This window comes from Microtus pennsylvanicus, chromosome 7 (genome assembly GCF_037038515.1).
Source record: "Microtus pennsylvanicus isolate mMicPen1 chromosome 7, mMicPen1.hap1, whole genome shotgun sequence".
NCBI lineage: Eukaryota > Metazoa > Chordata > Mammalia > Rodentia > Cricetidae > Microtus > Microtus pennsylvanicus.
The window spans coordinates 116,005,077-116,032,285 of record NC_134585.1 but is presented as its reverse complement, the minus strand read 5'-3'; the positions used below and the strand labels follow the sequence as shown (position 1 = coordinate 116,032,285).

Here is a 27,209-nt window from a genome sequence, read left to right as displayed (position 1 = left end):
CAGCAGCCACCTCCACATCCAGCAGCATCCTCTGGCAGGTGGCTGCGAAGGTGGTGAGAGCTGGTCCTGCCCCTCCCGGCCTCCACTGACCTTCTTCCAGGCAGCAGTCGATGTCAGAAATGCAGCTCCCCTCTCTGTCTCGTGTTTTTCAGATAAGGTTTTGGACGGTTTAGGCTTGTGAATTAGACCATTCTACCCATCTTCCCCATAGGCTGGTCAAGATGCATGTGGATTTCCTATAGGGCTAGCATAGGAAGCATGGGCCCAGGCAGCAGCTGTAACTCTTCCCAGCCTTGCAGGGTGGCCATTTATGCTCACATAGGCATATCTAATGCTCTAAGAATAACAACTTACTGAGCCTCTGGTGTTCCTAGTTTCCTAGGGTAAGGACTTTTCAAACGACGCTGGCCAGAGTCATGAGACTAGAGAAACGACAAGGTGCATCTAGAACAACTGGCCCAGTTTAAGGCTTGGGTGAGGGCTTCCCTCTCTTTTGGAAACCAGTCCTTTTCTTTGGCACCTCCTGGCACACTGTAACTTAGCGACTCCATTTCTGGTATCTGGATTTTGACGCCTGTGCACCCTTGCTTCTGCTTCAGACCCTGGTGAACCTCTGCAGCCGGTCTCCGTGTAAAAACAAAGGAACTTGTGTTCAGGAAAAGGCGAGGCCCCACTGCCTGTGTCCACCTGGATGGGACGGCGCATACTGTGATGTGCTCAATGTGTCCTGTAAGGCGGCAGCCTTGCAAAAAGGTGAGCTCCGCCCCTAAGCATCAGGTGCCGACTGACATCTGTGCTGGCCAGTGGCATCTGGGGACAGAGAGTACCGAAAGGACGAGGTTCTGGAGAAAGGCTAGAGGAACGTTTAGAGATCGCAAAGAGAAAGGCGGTTGAAATGAAATTAAGACAGATTCCACTTTGAGAACTTGTTTATTTTTTAATGCAAGTCAGTTGCAGAGGATTGGGAGGAGCTAGTCAAGAGTTGAAGAAACTCTAAGCTAGCAGCCACTAACTGGGGCCCACTCGCTTGATGCCGTGAACCTGTTGTGTGTCACACTCTTTTGTCACCTGGTGTCCAGGAGTACCTGTTGAACACTTGTGCCAGCACTCAGGCGTCTGTATCAACGCTGGCAACACCCATCACTGCCAGTGCCCACTGGGCTACACGGGGAGCTACTGTGAGGAGCAGCTGGACGAGTGTGCATCCAATCCATGCCAGCACGGTGCCACCTGCACCGACTTCATAGGAGGGTACAGATGTGAGGTGAGAAGAGGAGCGGAGGCCCGAGGGCTCCCAAGGGATAGCTACTGAGTTCAGCCGTTTGTGTCTTACAGATTATAAATTTTCAACTGTCTTTGTTGTAGTCTTTGCCAGCCATGATTTCACATAGCTCTGATAAGATGATTTTATAGAGGCCTGGAACCATTCCCCCTTAACTAAGGACTTGCTCTTTGTGTTGATGTCCTGCAGGCTCACCTGTTGTCCCATAACCCCATGCTCAGTGTCACCATGTGTAGTGTTTAAGTAGGTGTCTTTTTCAGTGTCTGAACAGGAACTTGACACTCATTAGTCCACCAAGCAACAGCACAGTGTTCTCTCCCGGCAAGCTGGGCTCCGGCAGTTCCAGAGCCTGTCAGTGCTGAACTTAAACTGACACAGATGATTTTTTTTTTTTTTTGGTTTTTCGAGACAGGGTTTCTTTGTGGTTTTGGAGCCTATCCTGGAACTAGCTCTTGTAGACCAGGCTGGTCTCGAACTCACAGAGATCCGCCTGCCTCTGCCTCCCGAGTGCTGGGATTAAAGGCGTGCACCACCACCACCTGGCCAGATGATTTAAAAAAAAATATATAACCCGAATGAGAAGAATTCTATCATTTAATGCTGCCTGCCTAGCATAGCCTGCAAAATGGCCCACTGTGTGTCATAGATAAGATCAACTCTGGAGTTCAAGGAGCCAGCACTGCCCTAGGGAAGTTCACTCACCCGAGACTGCTGTCGCTGGGCCACTGTCACCACCTAGAGCCTTACGCTCCTCTGTGGTGCCCCTCTTTGGCAGTTTTCTCCTCCCCTTAGTCTGGGTGGTCTTGTCTGAGTTGGCATGGTGGTGCCTAAGTGAAGCTCCCCACAGCTGACTTTCCCCTCATCGATTCTGAGTTTCTCCCAATCCCTCCATCATCCACAGCCACTCAGCCTCACCTTCTTTCTGCCCCTGCCACTACCCCTGTCACACAAGCGTACAGTGGGTACAGTGTCTTTACCCACACGCACAGTACGCAGCCATAGAAGTTTGCTCAGGGGAGTGTCATGGGAATAACCCTCAGTGTACAGTCCTTGCCTTCCTTTACAGTGGCTTTTCCCCCTTGGCTGGAAGAGGAGTGGGTAAACATGGCCCTGCACAGGGAAGCCCCAGAGAGTGATGATTACAGAGTGATGGCGCAGTTGACAGTGGGGTGGGAAACCAAGTCACCAAAACACGGACACTCGGGCCTGTTTCCAGCAGTGACCCCATTCTTCATGTCCTCTCTCGTGGCAGTGTGTTCCCGGATATCAGGGTGTCAACTGCGAGTACGAAGTGGATGAGTGCCAGAACCGGCCGTGCCAGAACGGAGGCACCTGCATCGACCTTGTGAACCATTTCAAGTGCTCGTGCCCACCAGGCACTCGGGGTATGTCGTCAAGCATCACTCTTTCCACCAAGGCCTGGTCCCTCAGTTTTCAATCCATTCTCGGTGTTGAAGCAATGTAAAGATGGAGACAATAAAAAAAAAAAAAAAAAAAAAAACAGCAGCAGCAGCAGCAAAAATATCCCAGCTTCACTGTAGCCCTCAACTCTCCATTCTCTCTCCTCCTCTCCCTCCTGCCAGCTGTGGTTTGTGTTTTAGGTCTGTTTGGTTGTTTCGTAGCTTATGTTCCAGGGAAGAGAATGCAGAGTGGACATAGCATCACAACAAATTTAGCGTGGCTAGCAGGTTTCTTGGCGCTTCAAGTGGAAACAACTCATAATCTCTTTTAAAACGGGAATCCACACGGGAATGCCACATAGGCCTGCTCTTTAGGTTTTTTTGTTTTTTTTTTTAAAACTAGCCAAGTCTTGTCTCCATAAGGTGAAGGAATCAATGAGACGGAAGTGTTTGGCTGCTGTCCCAAGGAGGCTGTGTATACCTATAGTAAGGCCTTGACACGCACCCCTAGACTGTGGATGGTTCGCCCATCTCTCTGCTCTGGGTATTGCCACTTCCTACACACTGTCTCCTGGAAAGGGTATGGCTTGTTTGAAGACGCGTGTGAACAGGTGGGCAATGCCACCGACAGCGGCCATAAGTTCAGGCAGCCTCAAACAGAGCAGACTTTCAGGGAGGCTCTGTGTCAATGGGTTTGGATAACTTTTCTTCCTAGAGATCAAATTTGGCTAACTTAGCACAGAATACCCCACTAAGGGGTAGTTAGAGCAGAGTCGGGCTAGGGGAGCAAGAGCCGGCCTGTAGCTCTCACAAATGTTACACGGAAAGGAGGGTTGGTCCCTGGACTGAAATAGGAAATTCCGTGTCTGCGCTGGAGTCGGTTCCAGTTCATTACTGGCTCACCCCGTCACAGTTACTCTCCCTCTGTCTGTCCACCCTTCTGTCCCTCTGTCCATCTATCTGTTCGTTCGTTCATCCATCCATTCATCTTTTTAGAAAGGGCATTCTCTCATGTTTTTGATTATCTGAAAAGCTAGATGCATAAGGTTTGAACCAAATTGATTCTCTGTCTTCTTGGGGAGGCTTTATCCATACTCCCTCTTACCTTCTCTTCCTTTAACCCCCCCCCCCGCTTTGTCTGTCTTTTCCACATCCCCCATCATTTTCTTTTTTTCCTCTACATCTCCATCTCCTTTTCTCGCCCCCCAGTCCCTCTCCCCTTTTCACTCTCCCCCTCCCTCTGTCCTTTTCCCCTTCTCCTTCCCTCTCCCTTCTTCCTCCACCCACAGTCCTCTCCCACTAAGATCCCCTCTCCCTCCAGCCTATCTCCTTCTCCCCATCTCTCCCTCCCCTCTTTCCCTTCCTCCCTCCTTGTCCCTCTCCTCTTCCCCATCTCTCCCTCCCCTTTTCCCTTCCTCCTCCCTTGTCTCTCGTACACTCCCTTCATTCTCCTCTCTCACATCCCTCTTCTCTCTCCCTACCTCTCTCCTTCTGTCCCAGAATCCCAGGTAGCCCCAGCCTCAGACTCACTGTAGGCATGCACTACCATGCCTAGGTAGTTAACACCTTTAAATAAAGGCATTGGTTTGGACAAACTACAATTCTGGTAGCTAATTATATATATCATATCTCAGATAACACAATGGTGGTTTTGTTGGGGATTTTTTGTTTGCTGTTTGGCACTCAGACTCTGGGAGGTGTTGAGTTGCTGCCTTTCTCTGAGTTTTTCATCTGTAGTCTCCAGGGCTGCTGCAGGAAAGGTAGGGATGTACAGGGGTTTTTCACTCAGTCTGGAGGTGACACACATCACTTTCTTTAGAGGTGTGTGTCTAAACCACTCACTAGTGTTCTTCCGTGGTCTGTAGAGGCTGGGAACCTAGGACAGGACATGGGTTTTGTACTCTGCTGGCTAGGCACATCAAGTCCCAGGATAGAACATTTCCTAAGACAGTAAGAGTTTTATCTTTTCTAAATCAGTTTTTTTCTTCCTTTCTCTTTCTCTTCCCTTCCTTCTTCCTTCCTTTTTCTTTCTCTTGCTCTTTCCTCCCTTCCTTCTTTCCTTCTTTCCTTCCTTTTTTCCTTCCTTCTTTCCTTCCTTCCTTCCTTCCTTTTTCCTCTTCCTCCTCTTCCTCTTCTTCATTTGTTTGTTTGTGTGTTTTGAGACAGAGTCTTTCTGTATAGCCCTGACTGTCCTGGAACTCACTCTGTGGACCAGGTTGGCCTCAAACTCAGAGATTTGCCCACTTCTGCCTCCTGAGTGCTGAATTTAAAAGCATGTGCCACCACACCTAGCTCCTAAATACTTCTTGTTTGTTTGTTTTGTTTTTGTTTTTGAGACAGGGTTTCTCTGTAGCTTTGAAGCCTGTCCTAGAACTAGCTCTTGTAAACCTGGCTGGCCTCGGACTCACAGACATCCACCTGCCTTTGCCTCCCAAGTGCTGGGATTAAAGGTGTGCACCACCACCGCCCGGCTAAGTACTTTTTAGTGGCATCTTAAAATAAAAATTTAGCATTTTGTGACTCTTTCTGCCCCAGCCCCTCAAATGTGTCAGCTCATGGATTTTTGCTGCTGTGGTCTTCACTGAGAACTTGACTGTTATTCTTATTGATGATCTCTCACGATACATGACTTTCCTTTGCCATATTTCCGAGACTGCCTTTTCATGGTCTGTTACAGAGTGTGGGTCTCTTTCGGTGTGTCCTGCTTGACTGTTGGTTGGATCATACCTTCTGTACTTGTGTAGGTACCTGGGACGGTGCATATTTGTTCTGACTTCCTGTCTGGCCTCTCTGTCACTGTTCCAGGAGACTCTGGAGCTCTGTCACTCAGTAGTGAGTCACCAAAGTGCTTTTTCATGGCTCTGTACCCCGGAGAGTTGGATGTTGGCCTGTGTACACTCCCGGTGCCCCAGTGCAGGGGCTAACTGGACACTGTCATCCCCACTGTTTGCGTCAGGCTAAGAACGTGGTCACTCTCACTGGAAGACGGATCGCAGACCCACACAGGAGGGGAAGCTCTGTGCTTATTTTGCTCATAGCACCACATATCAAATACCCTATGAAACGGGGAACACATACTGGCTTTGTTTGCTTCCACTCTGGTTTCCGGTTTAACCTGTGAATAGATAAGGTCATGTCTGCATGGAGACCTGGATAAATACATCCACACATGCATAGAAAAACATGCAGTAAAAGACACGCTCCTCCCCCTGTAGTCATTGTCCCCAACCCTGCCTTCTCCCTCTTCCACACACAGTCAGCACTTTTAGTTTCTTGTGTGTCTCTCTAGAGGCTAAAAGGTTTTCCTTCAAAATCGCGTTAAGTGTGTTGGAGCCAAATACAAAGATAGCTCTTATTTCCTCTGCTTTTAACTCTGAAGATATATTAATGACATTGTTCTTCTCTTGACCTCTTTACTTAATTGGAATGTTTTCATATCCAAATAGGGAACTTCTTTAGTCATTTTCCTAGCCTTAGACTTCCCGGTTATGATACTATGTATTGTGTTTAAGTGGCCTTCCAGTGATAGACACTGGGGTGTCTGCATACATAGAAGTAGACTTCACAGAATCCGCTTTCAGAAATAGAGTTGCTGTCTGGGCTATTACAAAGTTGTCATTTGGCTAGCAGGGCTAGTTGCAGCCTCTCAGCCTGCCCCCTTCCTCTCTATGCGATGGAACATCTCATCCGAAAGGTTTTGTTTGCTCTCTGAGGTTTGCCCCTACCCTCTTTCCCTGCTGCATTATATTGTTGCTTCTTAATATTTTGCAGAAATCGCCTGTCTTTGGTATATGATACAGATATTTTCCCAGTATATCCTGGTCATCATCTTTCAGATGTCTTTTTCGTGATTTTTCTTCATGGAGATTATTTCTGATCATATTGAATTTATTCATATTTTTAATGGCTGCTTGCATTTGAGTGGTAGTTGGTATCATCCATGCTCAAGGATTTATAAAGGCGGTTTTCTGTCTTCTCGTTTTGTTTTAGAACCCTGAAGTACCTTTCCCTTGTGAGTGTGAAATGACTCACTTTCTACAATGATTTGCGATGGAACTTTTTTGTTTGTTTGTTTTTTGAGACAAGGTTTCTCTATAGCTCTCCTGGAACTCAATCTGTAAACCAGGTTGGCCTTACACTCACAGAGATCCACCTGCCTCCGAGTGCTGGGATTAATGGTGTACGCCATCAACTCCCAGCAGAGATGGAACTGTTTATCAAATTTTAAGTTCTTGTGTGCATTTGGGTGCTGTCCTGTCCATTTCATTCATGAGAAGCTTTGTTTCAAATGTGGAGGAATTTTCTTTATGCTTTCCTGGCTGGGTTTTGTTTTCTATATAACCTTGGAATCAGCTTGTTATTTAAAAATATTGCCGATACCTTTTTGAGGTCGCATTACACTTATGGATCGATAGAGAAAATAACATCTGTTCATGAGGAGTCACATCATCAGATCACACGTGTTTTCCATCTATTCGGGTCTCCTCTCTGTGTCCTTCAGACAACTTGCAGGGTAGCACATCGGTTAAGAATGCTCGTGGCCAGTTTGCCTTTTGAAATTGCTGGTGACAATGAGGCGTATCGAAAATCCAAGTGGCTATCATACAGAAGTATTTTCTTTTTTAACCTTTTAGAATTATTTTGTGAAGTAGTCATTGATTTTGCTCTTTCTGAAAGTGTTCACAGATACTTTAACTAGATGGCTTATTTATATCTTTAGTACACTGTTTAGCTAGAGCAATCTTCACATTCTGAACAATTAGTGCACGCATCCTCTTTTAAAGAAAAAAGTCAATGTTTATAAAACATAAAACACTATTGCTCAGGATCGAATTCCAGTATCGTCTGTGTGTTGACTGGAGTGTCTTCCGTTTTGCACTGTTTGCACATTTTAATTGGAGTCGATAAATAATAGAAAACTCACAGAGCTTTAGTTCCCGTGCCCTTGAGATGGGCCCCGTGCCCTTGAGATGGGCCCCGTGCCCTTGAGATGGGCCGTTTGGAAGGCAGCTATGCTCACCACTATACCACCAACGCCACACCGACTAAGATGGGCCATTTGTTCTCACTGCTCTAGATCAGTGGAGCTCGCGAGGCTCCAGTGCGCGCCTCCTTCTCATGCTGCTTCCCAGGAAGGGGCAGCTGGCGTGGGCTAAGGGTATTTTCTGTCTTGCCCAATTTAAAAGGTCCCACTGGGACTGAGGAATTTAACTAGCTAACTTCTAAAGCCCCACAAGGGCAGTTTTCCTTACTAAAGGTGGGTTGAGAGGCTTTTATAATCCTTTGTCTCTCCCGTCCCCTGTAGGCCTTCTTTGTGAAGAGAACATCGACGACTGTGCTGGGGGCCCCCACTGTCTCAACGGTGGCCAGTGTGTGGACCGGATTGGAGGCTACAGCTGCCGCTGCTTGCCTGGCTTTGCTGGGGAGCGGTGCGAGGGGGACATCAACGAATGCCTGTCCAACCCCTGCAGCTCGGAGGGCAGCCTGGACTGTATTCAGCTTACCAATGACTACCTGTGTGTCTGCCGCAGTGCCTTCACTGGTGAGAGCCTCTCAGCCCCTTCCCTGTATGCCGCCCGCAGAAGGCCCCAGGCCCCGGTTTGAATTAAGTCTGTCGCTGTGGGCGTTGTGACCAGGCCCACCTTTACCCTTGCTTATCCTGAGACCCCTGTGTGCTGTGTGGACTATAGCATGCAACAGCAAAAATGTGAAAAAAAGAAATGTTGACATGCTTGGGTAAAGTAATGTTTTTCATTTGAGGTAAAACAACACATCAAATCTGCCATCTTCACCATATTAAGCCTACTGTGAAGGAGCATTGAGTATCTATCCTCACACCATGGTGACTGCGGTAGCATTGAGTACACTCACACTACAGTAACTGTGATAACACTGTGCACACTCACACTGCAGTGACTGTGATAACACTGGGCACACTCACACTGCAGTGACTGTGATAACACTGTGCACACTCACACTGCAGTAACTGTGGTGACACTGTGCACACTCACACTACAGTAACTGTGATAACACTGTGCACACTCACACTGCAGTGACTGTGATAACACTGTGCACACTCACACTGCAGTGACTGTGATAACACTGTGCACACTCACACTGCAGTGACTGTGATAACACTGAGCACACTCACACTGCAGTGACTGTGATAACACTGTGCACACTCACACTGCAGTGACTATGGTAATACTGAGCACACTCACACTGCAGTAACTGTGATAACACTGAGCACACTCACACTGCAGTGACTGTGATAACACTGTGCACACTCACACTGCAGTGACTATGGTAATACTGAGCACACTCACACTGCAGTAACTGTGATAACACTGCACACTCACACTGCAGTGACTGTGGTAACACTGTGCACACTCACACTGCAGTGACTGCGAAAACACTGAGCACACTCACACTGCAGTGACTGTGATAACACTGTGCACACTCACACTACAGTAACTGTGATAACACTGTGCACACTCACACTGCAGTGACTGTGGTAACACTGTGCACACTCACACTACAGTAACTGTGATAACACTGTGCACACTCACACTGCAGTGACTGTGATAACACTGTGCACACTCACACTGCAGTGACTGCGAAAACACTGTGCACACTCACACTGCAGTGACTGTGATAACACTGTGCACACTCACACTGCAGTGACTATGGTAATACTGAGTACACTCACACTGCAGTGACTGTGGTAACACTGTGCACACTCACTGCAGTGACTGTGATAACACTGTGCACACTCACACTGCAGTGACTGTGATAACACTGTGCACACTCACACTGCAGTGACTGTGATAACACTGTGCACACTCACACTGCAGTGACTGTGATAACACTGTGCACACTCACACTGCAGTAACTGTGGTGACACTGTGCACACTCACACTGCAGTGACTGCGATAACACTGTGCACACTCACACTGCAGTGACTGTGATAACACTGCATGCTCACACTGCAGTGACTGTGATAACACTGTGCACACTCACACTGCAGTGACTGTGGTAACACTGAGCACACTCACACTGCAGTGACTGCGATAACACTGTGCACACTCACACTGCAGTGACTGTGATAACACTGTGCACACTCACACTGCAGTGACTGCGGTAACACTGTGCACACTCACACTGCAGTGACTGCGATAACACTGTGCACACTCACACTGCAGTGACTGTGATAACACTGCATGCTCACACTGCAGTGACTGTGATAACACTGGGCACACTCACACTGCAGTGACTGTGATAACACTGTGCACACTCACACTACAGTAACTGTGATAACACTGAGCACACTCACACTGCAGTGACTGTGATAACACTGTGCACACTCACACTGCAGTGACTGTGATAACACTGAGCACACTCACACTGCAGTGACTGTGGTAACACTGTGCACACTCACACTGCAGTGACTGTGATAACACTGAGCACACTCACAGTGCAGTGACTGTGATAACACTGTGCACACTCACACTGCAGTGACTGTGGTAACACTGTGCACACTCACACTGCAGTGACTGCGGTAACACTGAGCACACTCACACTGCAGTGACTGCGAAAACACTGAGCACACTCACACTGCAGTGACTGTGGTAACATTGGGCACACTCACACTGCAGTGACTGTGATAACACTGTGCACACTCACACTGCAGTGACTGTGGTAACACTGTGCACACTCACACTGCAGTGACTGTGATAACACTGTGCACACTCACACTGCAGTGACTGTGATAACACTGTGCACACTCACACTGCAGTGACTGTGGTAACACTGAGCACACTCACACTGCAGTGACTGCGATAACACTGTGCACACTCACACTGCAGTGACTGTGGTAACACTGTGCACACTCACACTGCAGTGACTGTGATAACACTGTGCACACTCACACTGCAGTGACTGTGGTAACACTGAGCACACTCACACTGCAGTGACTGTGGTAACACTGAGCACACTCACACTGCAGTGACTGTGATAACACTGTGCACACTCACACTGCAGTGACTGTGATAACACTGTGCACACTCACACTGCAGTGACTGTGATAACACTGTGCACACTCACACTGCAGTAACTGTGGTAACACTGTGCACACTCACACTGCAGTAACTGTGGTAACACTGTGCACACTCACACTGCAGTAACTGTGGTAACACTGTGCACACTCACACTGCAGTGACTGTGGTAACACTGTGCACACTCACACTGCAGTAACTGTGGTAACACTGAGCACACTCACACTGCGGTACCAGACCAGCAGTGATGGGCCCTTTGTGCTGAGGTCCACTGAGTGTCCCCTTGATACCCCTCAGCTTAGAACTGGCCGCCACTCCTCTTTTCTTGCTGCGTGTGAGGCTGGTTCTCATTCCAGTAGAGTGGTGTTTAGTGTCTCTGAGTTAATATTATTGCTGTCACTTAAAACTGCTGCTTATTTTCCGTCCTAAGGCCGTCACTGTGAAACCTTCCTGGATGTGTGTCCCCAGAAGCCTTGCCTGAACGGAGGGACTTGTGCAGTGGCTAGCAACATGCCTGATGGCTTCATCTGTCGGTGTCCCCCAGTAAGTGGCTTGCTGCTAATGTAAGGGATGCACCCTCTTCCATATGCTCTGTGCAGCTGAGACTGAGCCTGCATTTCTGAGCCCCCCAGAAGACTGCCAGGGGGTTAGTACCGTGAAGATAGTCTGGGTCTCCCCTGGGTTCAGTTGTTCAGATACGCTCCAGAATTAAGCTTCCTAGTCGTGTCTTTTAGCCTTTAAAGCATTAAGGGAAAGCCACAAGCTGTGTGATGTCCCCATGAAATGGGGCCCGTGCCCCTGGTCTTGCGGTGCTGCAGCCTCCCTGCGCATGCTGGGAGAAGCTCTCTTCGCTCCTATTCTTTAGCAGCGACTATTGGAGAGTGAACAACTTCTCAAACTAGAAGAAAGCTTAATTTTAACCTTCCGCTGTGCAGACACCTTTGTCATTGCCAAAGGCTGGCAGTCCCCTACGCAGAGAGTGCTGTGTGAGGTGACACCTGGAGGACACCTGTCCAATAATGACCTTAAAGTGAGAGCGTGCCACGTCCTCACCTGTTGACTGATCTGACGAGGTCATTCCTAGACCATCCTGACCACGTGTCCAGTCTTTATCTCCCTACGAGTAGAGGGGAGAGTGGGGCCAGCTCTTCAGTCTTATCTGCCACCTTCATTTACCACCTCTTACAGGGGTTCTCCGGGGCAAGATGCCAGAGCAGCTGTGGACAAGTGAAGTGTCGGAGAGGAGAGCAGTGTGTGCACACTGCCTCCGGGCCCCGCTGCTTCTGCCCTAACCCCAAGGACTGTGACTCAGGTTGTGCCAGTAGCCCCTGTCAGCACGGAGGCACCTGCCATCCTCAGCGTCAGCCTCCTTATTATTCCTGCCGCTGTCCGCCACCATTCCGGGGCAGCCACTGCGAGCTCTACACGGTCCCCACCAGCACCCCGCCCGCTACCTGCCTGAGCCAGTACTGCGCCGACAAGGCCAGGGACGGCATCTGCGATGAGCCCTGCAACAGCCACGCCTGCCAGTGGGATGGAGGTGACTGTTCCCTCACGATGGAGGACCCCTGGGCCAACTGCACCTCCTCCCTCCGCTGCTGGGAATACATCAACAACCAGTGTGACGAACTGTGCAACACCGCAGAGTGCCTGTTTGACAACTTTGAGTGCCAGAGGAACAGCAAGACCTGCAAGTAAGCTTAGCTGCAGACCTTCGGCAGCTGAGGGCAGCTATCACTAATACACTCAGCCTCCTGTCCTTGCTCCTAACCCCTCTAGTGCCGCGGCCCCAGCCGCCCCTGCTTTTCAGATGGTGCCAACCCTGTCCCATCACACGCTGCCCTGTGTTTCCTTGCTGACAGAGGGCCGGGACTGCTCACTGCATAACCACCCCCTCTCTCTGCCTCTCTCTGCCTTCTCACATGCTGCCCTTGCGACCTCCCGGGGGAAATAACCTTGGCAATGGTACTGCCGCTCTCAGGCAGCCTCCAGCCTAGCCTGCCGCAGGATGGACAGACAGGTCTGTACCTCTCACCCTTTGCCCCTTCCTTTCTGTAAGACTAGGCTTTCCGTCTGATTAGGGAACATGACCTCTTAGGGCTCCCGGTCATCAGTGGTGCAGGCATGGTCTATATGGTAACTTTTCTGTTAGTCATTGCTCTTAACAACCAGCGATTCGCGACAGCTTTGTGAGGCATAGGTTTTGTTAGTGATCTTTCTGGAAGGTTAAAGATCTTGCCAGAACATACGTAGCTGTTTGAGACACCTATTCTGTTGAGCAGATGGCAAGTTCTACCAAGTGGTACAAATAGCAAGGGGTTAGGGTGGGTGAAGAAAGGAGTGTAGGGGACCAGTTACACTTCTTTCACCTTTGGAGTTTTGATCCCTTGGCCTGACATTTTGGTGGCAGTTATGTGTATGCATGCATACATGTGTGTGTTTTTTGAGCAGGGTCCCATGCAGTATAGGCTGGCTTTAAATTTCCGAATCTTGAACTCCTGATTCTCCTATTTGTACCTTCTTAAGTGCTGGGATTACAGGCATGCACCACCAGCCCCCACACCCAGATCTCCTTGGCATTGGAAGGAGGGTAGATGAGTTAGAGCTCTTATCCTGTGTGCACATCTCCCTGCCCCCTACTCTCTGTAACTGCCTCACTCCTGAATGAGGAAGAACGGACCACATTGGCACACTCCTCTCTAGAGCACTGCGATAGTCCAGGGTCTGGAACAAGCTGAGACATCTTCTGTTTCTAGAACCCTTTGCTGCCTTACTGAGCTCATGAAGTAGAGGGAAGTCTGAGCCAGGCTGAGTTTAGCCTCAGATGTGCATTCTTAGCGGGAATTTTGCTCATAGTATCGGCTGAGTGGGACCCACTAAACACATGCAGGATGATGAGAACAATATCACTCCTCATTCAGGAGGAACCGTGGTGTTGGCATACATGATTCATGGAACGTTTCTCTGGGTATTGGGGTCTTGAAAATGAGCCAGAAAAGAGGGACAGGAAAGCCTACAGTTGTCCCAAATGGAAAGCTAAGTGGAGCCCCAGTGTGTTCTGAGTGCCCTCCCCTGTCCTTCTCTCCCCTGACCAGGTATGACAAGTACTGTGCTGACCACTTCAAAGACAACCGCTGTGACCAAGGCTGCAACAACGAGGAATGTGGCTGGGATGGGCTGGACTGCGCCGCGGACCAGCCCGAGAACCTGGCAGAGGGCACCCTGGTCATTGTGGTGCTCCTGCCCCCTGAGCAGCTGCTGCAGGATTCTCGCAGCTTCCTGAGGGCACTGGGCACCCTGCTCCACACTAACTTACGCATTAAACGAGACTCTCAGGGTGCGCTCATGGTGTACCCCTACTATGGGGACAAGCCAGCTGCCTTGAAGAAGCAGAGGATGTCACGCAGGTCCCTTCCAGAGGAGCAGGAGCAGGAGATGATAGGGTAGGTGTGAGTTTTTGAACTTAGAAATACCAAAAGGAACGCTGCTTCCAAGAGATTCACAACGCTGAGCACTTTGATCCATAGCGCAGATAGCCAGCCCATCGAAATGAAAAGTTTAGACGGACTCCGCCTCCATTAAGACAAACATCCCTGCCACTTAGCTGTAAGGACAAACATCTGCCGTGATTGAAGGATCCTAGGGGATAAGCTAGAGCAAGTAGGAGGCAGGTGTTGGACTTTTTAAATGCTGGGATTTGTAGTCTTTTCCCAGAGTTGCCTCAGAACCTTCGCTCATGATGCATCATTTGAATTCATTATTGCCTCACCTTCAAGACCCTTCATTTCTGTGCTCAACGAGTGAGCGCGGTTCTCCGCAGCTGTCCTGACATTCGTATCCCACTGTTTGCTGACATCCTATAAGTTTTAGCCCTTCTGCTTGCTCTGGGTACAGGCACCTAGAGAAAGTGGGCTCAGACTGTATCTAGAGAGGCATATTTTTAGTGAAGCGCTAAGTACCACTGTGCAGGTGGGCCGAGGTGGGGGGCGATGCGATCTAGAACCCAGAAGAGGGGAGCTGTGCAGACCAGCTATTCCCCATCAGCCAGATTACAGGATGTGAGCCCCCTGGGTGGGAATCCATGTTCAGCATCTAAAGGATCCTAGTTTCTGAGTCCTTGCCCAGGGTTGGAAAGCTTGATGCAGGAGGAGGGAAAGGGGGAATCACATGAGCCTTGTTCACTGAGCCGCCAGACCTGACCCTTCATCTCTTCCCGTCATCCCCCCTTTTCCTCTCCTCTCTGTCATCCCAAAGCTCCAAGGTGTTTCTGGAAATTGACAACCGCCAGTGTGTCCAAGATTCAGACCAGTGCTTCAAGAACACGGATGCAGCAGCTGCTCTCCTGGCCTCTCATGCCATCCAGGGGACCTTGTCCTACCCTCTGGTGTCTGTCCTCAGTGAGTAGCGTTGCTGTCGAAGGGAAAAGACTGGGAAAGGACCTCCCTGGGGCTCACCCTTGCTGGTAAAACGTCCGTGTCTCTAGAGCGCTGTCCCTGTCTCTGAACTTTCAGGTGAATTCGATGCTCCCAGAAACGCCTCGCTCCTCTACCTGCTTGCGGTCGCTGTTGTCGTCATCCTGTTCATCATCCTGCTGGGGGTGATCATGGCAAAGCGGAAGCGCAAGCATGGCTTCCTCTGGCTGCCTGAGGGCTTCACCCTTCGCCGAGACTCCAGCAATCACAAGCGCCGCGAACCCGTGGGACAGGATGCTGTGGGGCTGAAGTAAGAGGGTTTGCCAATACGCCACCATTCACAGGGATAAGCCCAGATGAGCAGAAAGACATCGTTTCCTGAGTCATAATTTCACACCCTATGCTCTCTGCCTTTAGTCACCCTGACCGCAGCCCCTCATGGCTTGTCCAAGTCTCTGAGCACAGCTCGGCTTTACTGTGCACACGTTACGATGGTGCTCGGAGTCTTAGCTAGAGGACACTGTTGGTATTGGTGAGCCAGAAATGTCACAGGGAATATTGCTCATCATGGCTGGTGAGACGGCTCAGTAGGTGAAAGTGCCCTCCATCAAGCCTGCTGACGCGAGTTTGGTCCCTAGTACCCACACGGTACAAGAGCAGAATTGACTTCCAGTTGTTCTCTGTGTAATGTGATTGTAGGGACTGAAGAGTTACCTCAGGAGTCAAGAGCATGAACTGACCTGGGTTCGGTTCCCAGCACCCACGCTAGGAGACTTACAACCTTTGTGACTCCAGCTCCAGGGGAGCTGACCCCTTTGGCTTCTGCAAACTCCTGAACTCATATGCTCAGATGTACACACAGACACCTACACATAATTTTTTGAACGAGTAATGTAACTTTTAAAAAGTACTGCTCATCCTGTCCTGTCAGGCCATGTCAGAGGGAGCCTGGGAGAAATGCTGCTAAAACGTGCAGAGCTACCACATTCGCTCAGCCATAACTCCTTTTGTTTTTCTCTGGAATAATCATCAGAAATCTCTCGGTGCAAGTGTCAGAGGCTAACCTGATTGACTCTGGGACAAGTGAACACTGGGTCGATGATGAAGGACCCCAGCCAAAGAAAGCCAAGGTAAGCTGTCCAGGCCAAGCCCTGTTGCTGGCCATCCGTAACCACATTCCAAGTGTATCTCTTGCCCGGACAGCGGCTCTGCTAGGTCCGCATGAACAGCAGGGGCCTTTGGAGGATTGACAGCACTGGTTGCCCATGTATATTCTTGAGGGAGACCGTTTAAAACGGTAACGCTAGCCTGCCTCTGGCAGTGTGTTTGCTGAGTCAGGACTGGGCGGTGAGTGCTCACGGTTCTCTTTATGGAGACATCTCTAGCACTTCTATAAGAAGAGAGGGATTGCACAATGAAGAAAGCCAAGACCACTGACTTCTGGGGAGGTAGCTCAGTGTGCTTGCTGAGAACAAGCAGGTCTTGTGGTCCTAGCATTCCGGAGGCTGAGGCAGGGGAATCTCAAGTTTGAGGCCAGCCTGAGATACCTCCAAAGCTAAACAAAACAAACAAATGAAAATATTGCTCTAGTCACACTAAAAACATGTTCAAGTGACAGTCTACAGCCTGAGAAGGTTGTGTTTAGGGATATATATGCATTCAGCAACAGTTAATAAAAAGGGAGGCCTGAATTTGAAAGACAGTAAAGAGGAATCTAGGGAGGATTTGAGGGAGGAAGGAGAAGGGAGAAATGGTGTAATTATATTATAATCTCAAAAAAAAATGGAAGAAGTAACAACAAATAAAGACACATTTCTCTGGTCAGTCAGAACTGAATTTAGATTCAGAAGCCTGCTACTTTATGGTGGTTACTTAAAACCTCTTTGTATTTAATAGTCCTTGTTATAAAATAGCAATAATAATAATAACAACAGCTCTTTCCTTTCTGAGTTGTTGTGAGGAATCAATACAGCAGTTTCTAGAATGCCCCTTGCTTATCTCCTATTACAAAGAATTCAGTAAAGCACAGATGATTTTTCACTCACATGGTCATTTCTCCTCGTTCTCCCTCAATGCTTGCTCTTGATTGAGTACTTCTGTTAGTGCAGCTGGCAGCCTCGCACAAGGTTCATTCTCCCTCTTCAAGAACCTTCTAGTTGAAAGAAAAGCAAACTATTGCATGTTTTCTCTCACATGAACAATCTGTATTTAACTAATACAGAGATAGATAGGGCAGGAAAAATATACGCAAGGGAGGTGTTTGGAGGGAGGCAAGGAAAGGGGTGTGGGGTGACAGTATCAGCAAGGTATAATGCTGCGGTTGTAAAAACCCAATACTTTGCAAACTACATTTTTTTTAAAGAAAGATAACTTATATTTGCTGGTGTTAAATGCCATGTAATATGGTCAGCTGAGTAAAAGGATCAGCTCTTTAAGGTCAACAAGAATTCAAGTCTAATTCCATTTGAAGAACAAGTAAGAGTCAAACAGAAAGTTGGAGGAGACTGTTGTAGACAGAGAATATGCTTCAAGGATTTGAAAGTAGCATATTAGGGCTAGAGCCTAGAGTTTGGGGGAATTGCTGAGATGCAGCAGCGTGACTGGAACCACAGCGGAGAGCAGTGGGAAGCCACAGTGGTAGTGATGTAGACAGTTAGAGAGGGAGGAGAGAACATGGAATGGAGGCTGGAAGATGGTGGGAGACTGCCGCTCCTCAGCCCCCGTCCACAGCCTCAGAAGGGCTCGGGCTGATGAGGGAACTATTTTCCCTATCCAGGCTGAAGACGAGGCTTTGCTCTCAGAAGATGACCCCATCGATCGACGCCCGTGGACTCAGCAACACCTTGAAGCTGCAGACATCCGCCGGACTCCGTCACTGGCGCTCACTCCTCCACAGGCAGAGCAGGAGGTGGCTGTGTTGGACGTGAATGTCCGAGGCCCAGGTCAGTACTGGGGCTTACCTATTTAATTCTGCGTGGTTGTTCAGCCTTTCTCCCTCTGCCCGGGTGCCCCTGCCCACTCCACAGACACCAACTGAGCTTGAGGAACTGTATGTGTGAGAAACACACCTGTGGGGAAATTGTGAACCCAGGCATGATGAGGCTGATTGCTCAGTGAGTCAGCCTGACCACCCGAGTGTCAGCCTCGGAATCCATGGGAAAGTCAGACAGAATTGTCCTCTGGCCTCCACAAACATGTCACGACATATGTGTTTGTGTGCATGCGTGCACACACACGCACCATTTTCATACAGTGATTTATGTGCTATGGTGCATATGCATATGTACACACCATGCACATGTAGCAAGATAAATAAATACGTAAGTATTTTTAAATTTTGGGCTCAGTGGTTAAGAGCACTTGTTGCTCTTACAGAGAACCTGCACCCATATGGTGGATCACAACCATCTGGAACTCCAGTTCCAGAGGATCCAACACCATTTTCTGGCCTGCATGGGCAATACATACACATGGTGCAGAGATACATGTAGGCAAAACACTCTACCACATTAAATAAATAAATCCTTAATTTTTTAAATTAGAAATGTGGATTTCAAAGAAAGGAAAGGATTTGTCATTGTTTCACATACAACATACTGAGAGCAAGCAGGCTAATTAAATGAGTTAGATTTTAGAGGGACAGAAACATAGTATCTGTCTTAGTCACTGTTCATTGCTGTGATGAGACACTGACCAAGGCAAAGGAGTAACCAGCCACATCCCGACAGGCAGGCAGGAAGAGAGAGACAGACACAGATCAGAGACAGAGAGAAAACCCAACACAGAGGGCTGGAACACGGCTCAGCTGTAAGATCTCTTACTGCACAGCCTGAGGACAAGTTCTGATCTAAAGGGCCTGGCGTGGGCTTTGGAACCTCAGTGACAGACCTCCTTCAACAAGAGCACACCCCTAGTCCTTCTAAAATAGTGCCACCTCCTGGTATCTACGCATTCAAATATAGGAGTCTTATGGGGGCTATGATAACTCAGTCACCACAGTATCCCACAGTAGAGCTTGGAGAACTAATGCAGTTCCTGTCTCAGGCATAGAGGTGTATTTATATTGTCTATTTAAGATGTTGTCTAGTTTAAGACATCATCATATCACTTAAACTCAAACAGAAAAGCTTGTTTAGCATAAGGAGGCTGCCCTAGATCCGAAGGTGACTGCTTTCATCCCCGTCATATGACCAGCATTGGCATGTACAACCTGTCACAGTTACTACAAGCACAGGGGACTCACTTCCCATAGCATGATGGTGTTCAGCGGAATGGCTCCAGTAATGGGCTAACTTCCTTCTCTTTGGACACGCTTGGCCCCTTTCCTTCCTGCAGACGGGTGTACCCCACTGATGCTGGCTTCTCTCCGAGGAGGCAGCTCAGATCTGAGCGATGAAGATGAAGATGCTGAGGACTCTTCTGCCAACATCATCACAGACCTGGTCTACCAGGGTGCCAGCCTTCAGGCACAGACAGACCGGACCGGTGAGATGGCCCTGCACCTCGCAGCCCGTTATTCTCGGGCTGATGCTGCCAAACGCCTCCTAGATGCCGGTGCAGATGCCAATGCCCAGGACAACATGGGCCGCTGCCCTCTTCACGCCGCAGTTGCGGCAGATGCCCAAGGTGTCTTCCAGGTAAAGAGCTCGAGAGTTGGTTTGAATGTGAGGGATGAGGTTGCTCAGGGGACAGGCCTGTCTATGACTTTGATAGAGCACCACAACTCCTAATTGACTTTAATGGGGCTCTGCGTCCGGAGGGATAACATGATGGTGGGGGGAGGCATGGTGGCAGGAGCAGCAGAGAGCTCACAGCAGCTCTGAGTGGCACAAGTCTCTTTCAAGGCCTGCCCTGTTACATACTTCCTCCAGTGAGACTGTACCTCCTATTCCTTCCCAAACAGCCACTAACCAGCGTCCAAACCATCAGATGTCCCTGGGACTGACTGGGGACATCTCGTTCATACCACCACAGAGCTCTTGCCTCCAATCCTGAAAACCCGAGTTCAGTCCCCGGGACCCACAGAGTCAAATAAGAGATCTAATTTGATTCCTGCAGGTTGTCCTTTGACCTCCACATGTGTAGCATACACAGACATGCCTGCACACACACTAAGATAACTTTCATAGGGCTGTTATGTTTTAGTTTTGCTAAAATACTTATTGTCTCACTAAATTCTTTCAGAAGTCTTTGAGAAATTAGTTATGCTTGACAGAAAAGGGAGGAAAGCCAGCTGACCTACTTTAAGTAGCCAGAGAGTGATTCGGGCAGCAGCAAGGTTCTGAATCTCTTTCAGCAGTATTTGGATGTACGAAGACGCCTCACAACGCACAGGTCAGATGGGAGCAGGAGCAGGAAGTGGTCCGCATCATTTGGCCAGTGTTAGCTCTTTATAGCTCTGCCTTTCTGTGGGCCTGCAGCTGATCACCGGCATGAGTTGACAGTGTGTTCCATGATACATATGATTTTATCCTGATGAAGAAACTGGAAGTTCTGGATGACCCACTCAAGCTGTACACACGATTGAAGCTGTGATACCCACCCCACCCCTGCCCACACAACACACACATTTCCCTTTTCTTAGAGACCAGAACAGCATCCTAATGGGCCAGTTTGTCCCGATCGTCTATCAATGGGCCACCCATTGATTCAGCAAATATGTAATGATTAGCCATTGTAGTGGCTAGGGAAAGAAGATAATACAGTTCCACTGCCCTCTAGGGACCCCAGGGCAGCCCCTCTCGGATGCTTTTCTTTCATGGTTTTCTTCATCTAAGGGACTCTCTTTCTGCTTCTCTCCCAGATTTTGATCCGCAACCGAGTGACTGACCTCGATGCCAGAATGAACGACGGTACTACCCCCCTGATCCTGGCCGCCCGCCTGGCTGTAGAAGGGATGGTGGCTGAGCTGATCAATTGCCAAGCAGATGTGAATGCAGTGGATGATCATGGTAGGGGCAAGGACTGGGGTTCAGATTCTTGTCTGCGAAGCACATCTCTAAGCAAGAGAATTGTTACATGCCCCTGAGAGAACTTCCTCAGGTCTGAATCCATTGGAGAGTCATCCCCCACCCCACTCCATTCTCCTACCCATACAATCTTCCTTCAGTATTTTAGACTCAAAGAGTCGAGACAGTAGGAGTCCCTAGATTAAGATGAGAAGTTAGGGGGTTTTTTGTTTTGTTTGAGGGTTTTGGGATCGCAAAGAGTGTTCATGAAAAGTTTACCCGTGTGGGTTCCTCGCCATAAGCACTCCTAATATGGGAGTGGGCTCACTAGGGGGCTGTGAGATGACCTAAGTATATGTCTACTGTCTTTGGTGCTTGAAGGCTGTGCTTGTGGAGGACACATGTATTACACACCAGGGATCCTTTACCCAGGGGCTGCCAGCCTGTTCTGGAATATTCTGACAACACAAGGAAAGAAAATATAACTGCTGGCTTCCTGCTGCTCCCCAGGGAGTTCAGACTTTCCTTTAAAAAAAAAAACAAATAAAACAAACCCAGAGTACTTAGTGCCCGTCTACTCTTCTGTGTGCTTATAAAACGCTGTTCCTACAGGAAAATCCGCCCTCCACTGGGCAGCTGCTGTCAATAACGTGGAGGCCACTCTTCTGCTGTTGAAGAATGGGGCCAACCGAGACATGCAGGACAACAAGGTGAGCGCAGAGCCCAAGGATGCTCTTAGCAGTGTTGGAGGCCACGTGTGGCGGCTGTTTTGCATAGCCAGGTCCAGAGTCCCTGAAGGAGAAGAGGGGGCTTATTGGGCGGAGACCCTGTCTGTTGCTGTCCTGAAAATCACTTGGCATGACCCTCCTGCCTTCTCCCTCAGCAGTCTGTCTGCTCTGGGGCTCTCCTTGGCGCTCACCACCACTTCTCGCTTCCTTTCCTTGCTCTCTGTGCAGTTCTCGGTTTTTCTGTCCTTGTTTGAGCTGCCTGCCATGCTCCCCTCCTTTATTCCTCTTTCATTTACTTCTTTTCCTCTGTTTTGGTTCTTTCTTGCCCCACCCCCTCTCTCTCCTGTGTTCTGAATTCTTTGCATACTTTGGTTTCTCCTGCTCTCTCTCTTATCTGTAACCCGGTTTCCTCTCAGCTCGTTGATAAGCTGGTCTCTCTCAAAGGAATCCCTGGCTCGGCAGCCGGCTCTATTTCACTGATTCCTTTGTGCGAAGATGGTGCTCCCAAGAGTACAGGGAGTCCTTTGGGAGAAATGAGATCTCTGCGGAAATCAAAGATACGCGTTTACATAGGAAGATGTCTGGATGTCACAGCAGTGAAATTTCCTAGGGGAAGCACTTAGAAAACAAATACTAAAGAGATAAAAGAATAAAGGTTAGAAACCTTCTTATGTTCTCTGGGTATTAAAATGCATTCTTGGGTCTTTCTTCAGGAGGAGACACCTTTGTTCCTTGCTGCTCGGGAGGGAAGTTATGAAGCAGCCAAGATCCTGTTAGACCATTTTGCCAATCGGGACATCACAGACCACATGGACCGCCTTCCCCGGGATGTGGCTCGGGATCGCATGCACCATGATATTGTTCGCCTCCTGGACGAGTATAACGTGACTCCGAGCCCTCCAGGGACTGTGCTGACATCTGCTCTGTCGCCTGTCCTTTGTGGGCCCAACAGATCTTTTCTCAGTCTGAAGCACACCCCAATGGGTAAGAAGGCCAGACGGCCCAACACCAAAAGTACCATGCCCACGAGCCTGCCTAACCTCGCCAAGGAGGCCAAGGATGGCAAGGGGAACAGGAGGAAGAAGTCTCTGAGCGAGAAGGTCCAGCTGTCCGAGAGCTCGGTGACTTTATCCCCTGTCGATTCTCTCGAGTCTCCCCACACGTACGTTTCCGACGCCACATCCTCTCCCATGATCACATCCCCTGGAATCTTGCAGGCCTCACCCACCCCTCTGCTGGCTGCCGCTGCTCCAGCTGCACCAGTGCATGCACAACATGCACTGTCTTTCTCTAACCTTCATGAAATGCAGCCCCTGGCTCCCGGAGCCAGCACCGTGCTTCCCTCGGTCAGCCAGCTATTGTCCCACCACCACATCGTCCCCCCAGGCAGTGGCAGTGCAGGAAGCTTGGGCAGGTTACATCCAGTTACTGTCCCAGCAGACTGGATGAACCGTGTGGAGATGAATGAGACCCAGTACAACGAAATGTTTGGCATGGTCCTGGCTCCTGCTGAGGGAGCCCACCCTGGCATAGCTCCCCAGAGCAGACCACCAGAGGGGAAGCACATCTCCACCCAGCGGGAGCCCTTGCCCCCCATCGTGACTTTCCAGCTCATCCCAAAAGGCAGCATTGCCCAAGCAGCTGGAGCTCCCCAGACGCAGTCCGCCTGCCCTCCAGCTGTCTCAGGCCCCTTGCCGCCTATGTACCAGATCCCAGAGATGGCCCGTTTGCCCAATGTCGCTTTCCCGCCTGCCATGATGCCCCAGCAGGAGGGACAGGTGGCTCAGACCATTGTCCCAACCTATCATCCATTCCCGGCCTCCGTGGGGAAGTACCCCACACCCCCTTCCCAGCACAGCTACGCCTCCTCAAATGCTGCTGAGCGAACCCCCAGTCACGGAGGTCACCTCCAGGGTGAGCATCCCTACCTGACACCATCCCCAGAGTCTCCCGACCAGTGGTCAAGCTCTTCCCCCCACTCTGCTTCTGACTGGTCAGATGTGACCACCAGCCCTACTCCCGGAAGTGGTGGAGGAGGTCAGCGGGGACCTGGAACACACAGGTCTGAGCCACCGCACAGCAACATGCAGGTTTACGCGTGAAGAGCCTGCCTCAGGCGTGGAGACAGAAGTGCCTATCATACGTGCTGCTGAGGAACAAATGAAGGTTATCCGAAGAGAAATGAAGAAACCTCTGTAACAGCTTTTGGAGGCAGGAGAGAAGACGCTCCACTTCCCGACAAGCGAGAGAAGCATTATTTTCATCTTCACTGAATTTCTGTGTGGTTTTAGAGGGAAAACTCCCTCCTACTAATCTTTGACCAGCAGGCAAGTTCGTGGAGATGCAAGATGAACACAAACCTCGAGGCCCACTCTTCTTTTTGGAAAATACCATGGATGCCTTTTTTTTTTTTTTTAAAGCCCAGACACTCTTGCAGCTTGAACATCATTTTAAGCCCTGGGGCATCTGTATCCGGGAGAAGATTCTGCTCTAGAATTGGATTGGGACTCGTCCCTGGGGTTCTGCCCAGGTCAACCTGTCTTACTTTCTCAACCCTGGAAATGACCTTGACTTCTCTTGGTGCTTCCCTCTCTGCACCTGTCCGTGGTTGCTCCCCATCCGCGTGTAATAGGCAAGACTTTTGTGCTTTTAATCATTCCTGCCCTGGAAAACAACGACAGCCTGTTGTTCCCACATGCCCAGCGCCCCAGTGGAGCCTCCCAGGGTTTCCTCTGGGTATGGCTCTTAGCTTTGGCCTGTGAAGTATGCTTCCATGGTAAATGCACATGCTGTAGTCTTCATGTTTCATTCCAAAAGGAAGGAGAAAGTGAAATATCCGGGGGATAGGACACCCCTTCAGAACCTGCACCTTAATTCTCTCCCCTGCGTGTGGATGTGGGCCCCATATCCACTCACCAGGGGGAAAGGGTATAAGTCGTTCTTCAGTTTGTTGGCCTAGTCAGTATAAAAGTGCATTCTAGGAGACCTGGGTACTACGATATTCCCATTTTGTTGTAAATTAGGAAAAGTGGGAGAATGTTGGAATGACCAAGAGATAAGCTAACTCGCTCAAGAAGCAATTGCCCACCTCCAGGCCCTCCATCGACTGCCACTGTGAAGCACATTTATCCCCAAATCTTAGAACGCATTGATCCAGCAGATGAAGGTACTCGTGGTTGCTGCACTGTTCCTGATAGATGCCCTTGCAATTTAGGACTGAACTTGCCTGAGACTCAGGGGACCCAGTGACTGTCACCTTCCTTCTGACACAGTTTTCTTTCTTTCACACCGCACTGTGTGGTTGAGTTAGCGGTGCACACGGTGGGTTCTCAATAAAGACACGGGATCTGTGTTCATGTTGCGGGAGTGGAGAACGGACAGTCAGCCTCCTGGGCACACATGATGAAGCAGCCTCTGCTCGTCCTTGCTGCGTTTCCTTCCTTCCCTGGAGTCCCCTTCAGCTGACGACGGCTGAGACTAGTTTGTGTTCAGGTTAAGACTGTACCTCATCCAAACCTGCTTCCCGGGCTGTGGTCTCAGCGGCTTCCTGGACTCTCAAGAGCAGAAGCGTTTTTTGTCAGCTGTAAAACTGGGATGGTAGTTTTCTCCTCCTCCCCCTTAGGCAGTTCCTAGTTGGCCCTGTGGCCATACCATTACTTCCCCCGGTGCCATGATGCCCACGACACAAGGAAATGAGTTCTGCGGGAGCATTTGTGTGTATTAGTAGGTGAATCACCTGGGGGGGGTGTTTGTTTTAGGGTTTTTGTTGTTGTTTTAATAATAGTCTTTATTCCTGCGATAGTTGAAATAAGTGTCTCCCCCCCCACACACACTCATTTCTGTCAGTTTGTAATCCCCTATAGTAACTCTGTATCTGTTACCATGGTAGTCTATAAACAGGTGGGGACTTTTACTCCCATTCAGGTTCATGCAATCAACAAAAACAATTTGTTCCATCCTGGGCTGTGGCAGATTAAGTTTGGTCAATTAGTTCTGTTCTTCTGTGGTAGCATCATCCTCCCAGCCCACTTTGTTTTATTGCCATAAGTGGTGACTGTCTCCCCAAGGACCATCAGTCAGTCCCAGACTAAGAGAACTCCCCACTCCCCAGCTCTAGTGCCACTGCCTGCGAACACCTCTAATCCGGCCACTGGGTCTGTGATACACTGCTCCTTCCCCAGACACAATGGAGAACAAACTTGCTGTCTCTCCTTCCAGGATCTCTCAGAGTGGATCCTTTGGGTTTAGGAGGAGGGATGTGAAAGCTGCCATTACAGACCCCCAGGCCGCAGAGATGAGGACAACACTGCCAGTTAAGCATCCAGTCCATGCTGTGGATGTTAGAACTCTTGACCTGTGTGATGTCTAGAAAGGGAGAGGGATGGGTAATCCCTTTCTCATAGGATCTGAATCAGAGGCTTAATTCGTATGGGACACAACCCTTAGTCCATGCATAGATCCCTGTTTTGGATTTATTTTTATTTCTATGAATTCTTCCTTTCTTTGACTTCCACCTGACTTTGAGGATTTTTTTTTAATTTGTTCTTTTTTTGTTTTAAGCATCGTTTTCTGACATATGCGATGGTGGGGGGATTGAAGGAAAGAGACTGAGTTAAAGATTTCAGTGAAAGGCTTCAACACAAGTCAGTCACATCACTTGGTTAATCGTGGACACTTGTAAGCCTTTCGTAGAAAAGAACCAAAGGTATAACGTCTGTTCGCATGTGGTTCCAGAACCCAGACTTTAACCAGCGTGTTGAATGTATGAGGACTGCTGGGAAGGACACGCGTCTATGTCCTGAGGCCCCCACCCATAACTGTTTTGGTACTATGGCAACCTCCTTTGTACATTTCCCTGAAAGGTGAAATTATATCTGTTTGTATGAGAAACTCAGTAACCAGAAAATGACTGCATGTTCCTGACTGAACATAGGAAGGAAAGTGCACACTGTTTTTACTTTTAAGATTTTTCATTCTAAAAGTAGTTTACGATGAAATTTATATGAAACATTTTTATCACAAAATAAAAAAAAGGTTCCATGTCAAGGCTCAGTGAAGTCACACGCTGCCCTTTTCCGACTCTGTGCCCTTGTTCTGCAATGATCACCTCAAAGAGTCATAGTTGGTGGGAGAGACTTCATTTTCTTCTTCCCAAATCCTAAAAAGCCTGGTGCTGGAGTTTGCTGATTTCCTTGTCTAGTTTGATCTTAAATCAATGCTTCTGAGGGGAAAGTTTCCATCCATTCAGGAGCATCTAAACACAGAGCCATTGTCCAACCCCCACCATAGCTAGTGACCAACAGACAGCTGAGGACCAAGTACCTCCCAGCGAAGTGGAGAGTGTTTGCTGGAGCAAGAAGTGAGAATTGGTATAGAAAAAAAAAA

General features: G+C 49.1%; 1 protein-coding gene across 1 annotated transcript in view; it reads left to right on the top strand.

The window, feature by feature from the left end:
• Positions 1–26,881, top strand: part of Notch2 (notch receptor 2) — a 141,353-nt gene extending 114,472 nt beyond the window's left edge. Inside the window, exons 20-34 of the mRNA XM_075981808.1 lie at positions 600–753; positions 1,080–1,264; positions 2,535–2,667; positions 7,988–8,224; positions 11,167–11,279; positions 11,925–12,430; positions 13,832–14,179; positions 14,991–15,133; positions 15,248–15,458; positions 16,182–16,278; positions 17,925–18,090; positions 19,484–19,785; positions 20,952–21,099; positions 21,709–21,806; positions 22,538–26,881. Coding sequence (XP_075837923.1) covers positions 600–753; positions 1,080–1,264; positions 2,535–2,667; positions 7,988–8,224; positions 11,167–11,279; positions 11,925–12,430; positions 13,832–14,179; positions 14,991–15,133; positions 15,248–15,458; positions 16,182–16,278; positions 17,925–18,090; positions 19,484–19,785; positions 20,952–21,099; positions 21,709–21,806; positions 22,538–23,926 — 4,230 coding nt within the window. The 3' untranslated portion in view covers positions 23,927–26,881. The remainder of the gene's footprint in view (positions 1–599; positions 754–1,079; positions 1,265–2,534; positions 2,668–7,987; positions 8,225–11,166; positions 11,280–11,924; positions 12,431–13,831; positions 14,180–14,990; positions 15,134–15,247; positions 15,459–16,181; positions 16,279–17,924; positions 18,091–19,483; positions 19,786–20,951; positions 21,100–21,708; positions 21,807–22,537) is intronic.
• Positions 26,882–27,209: the final 328 nt, after the last annotated feature.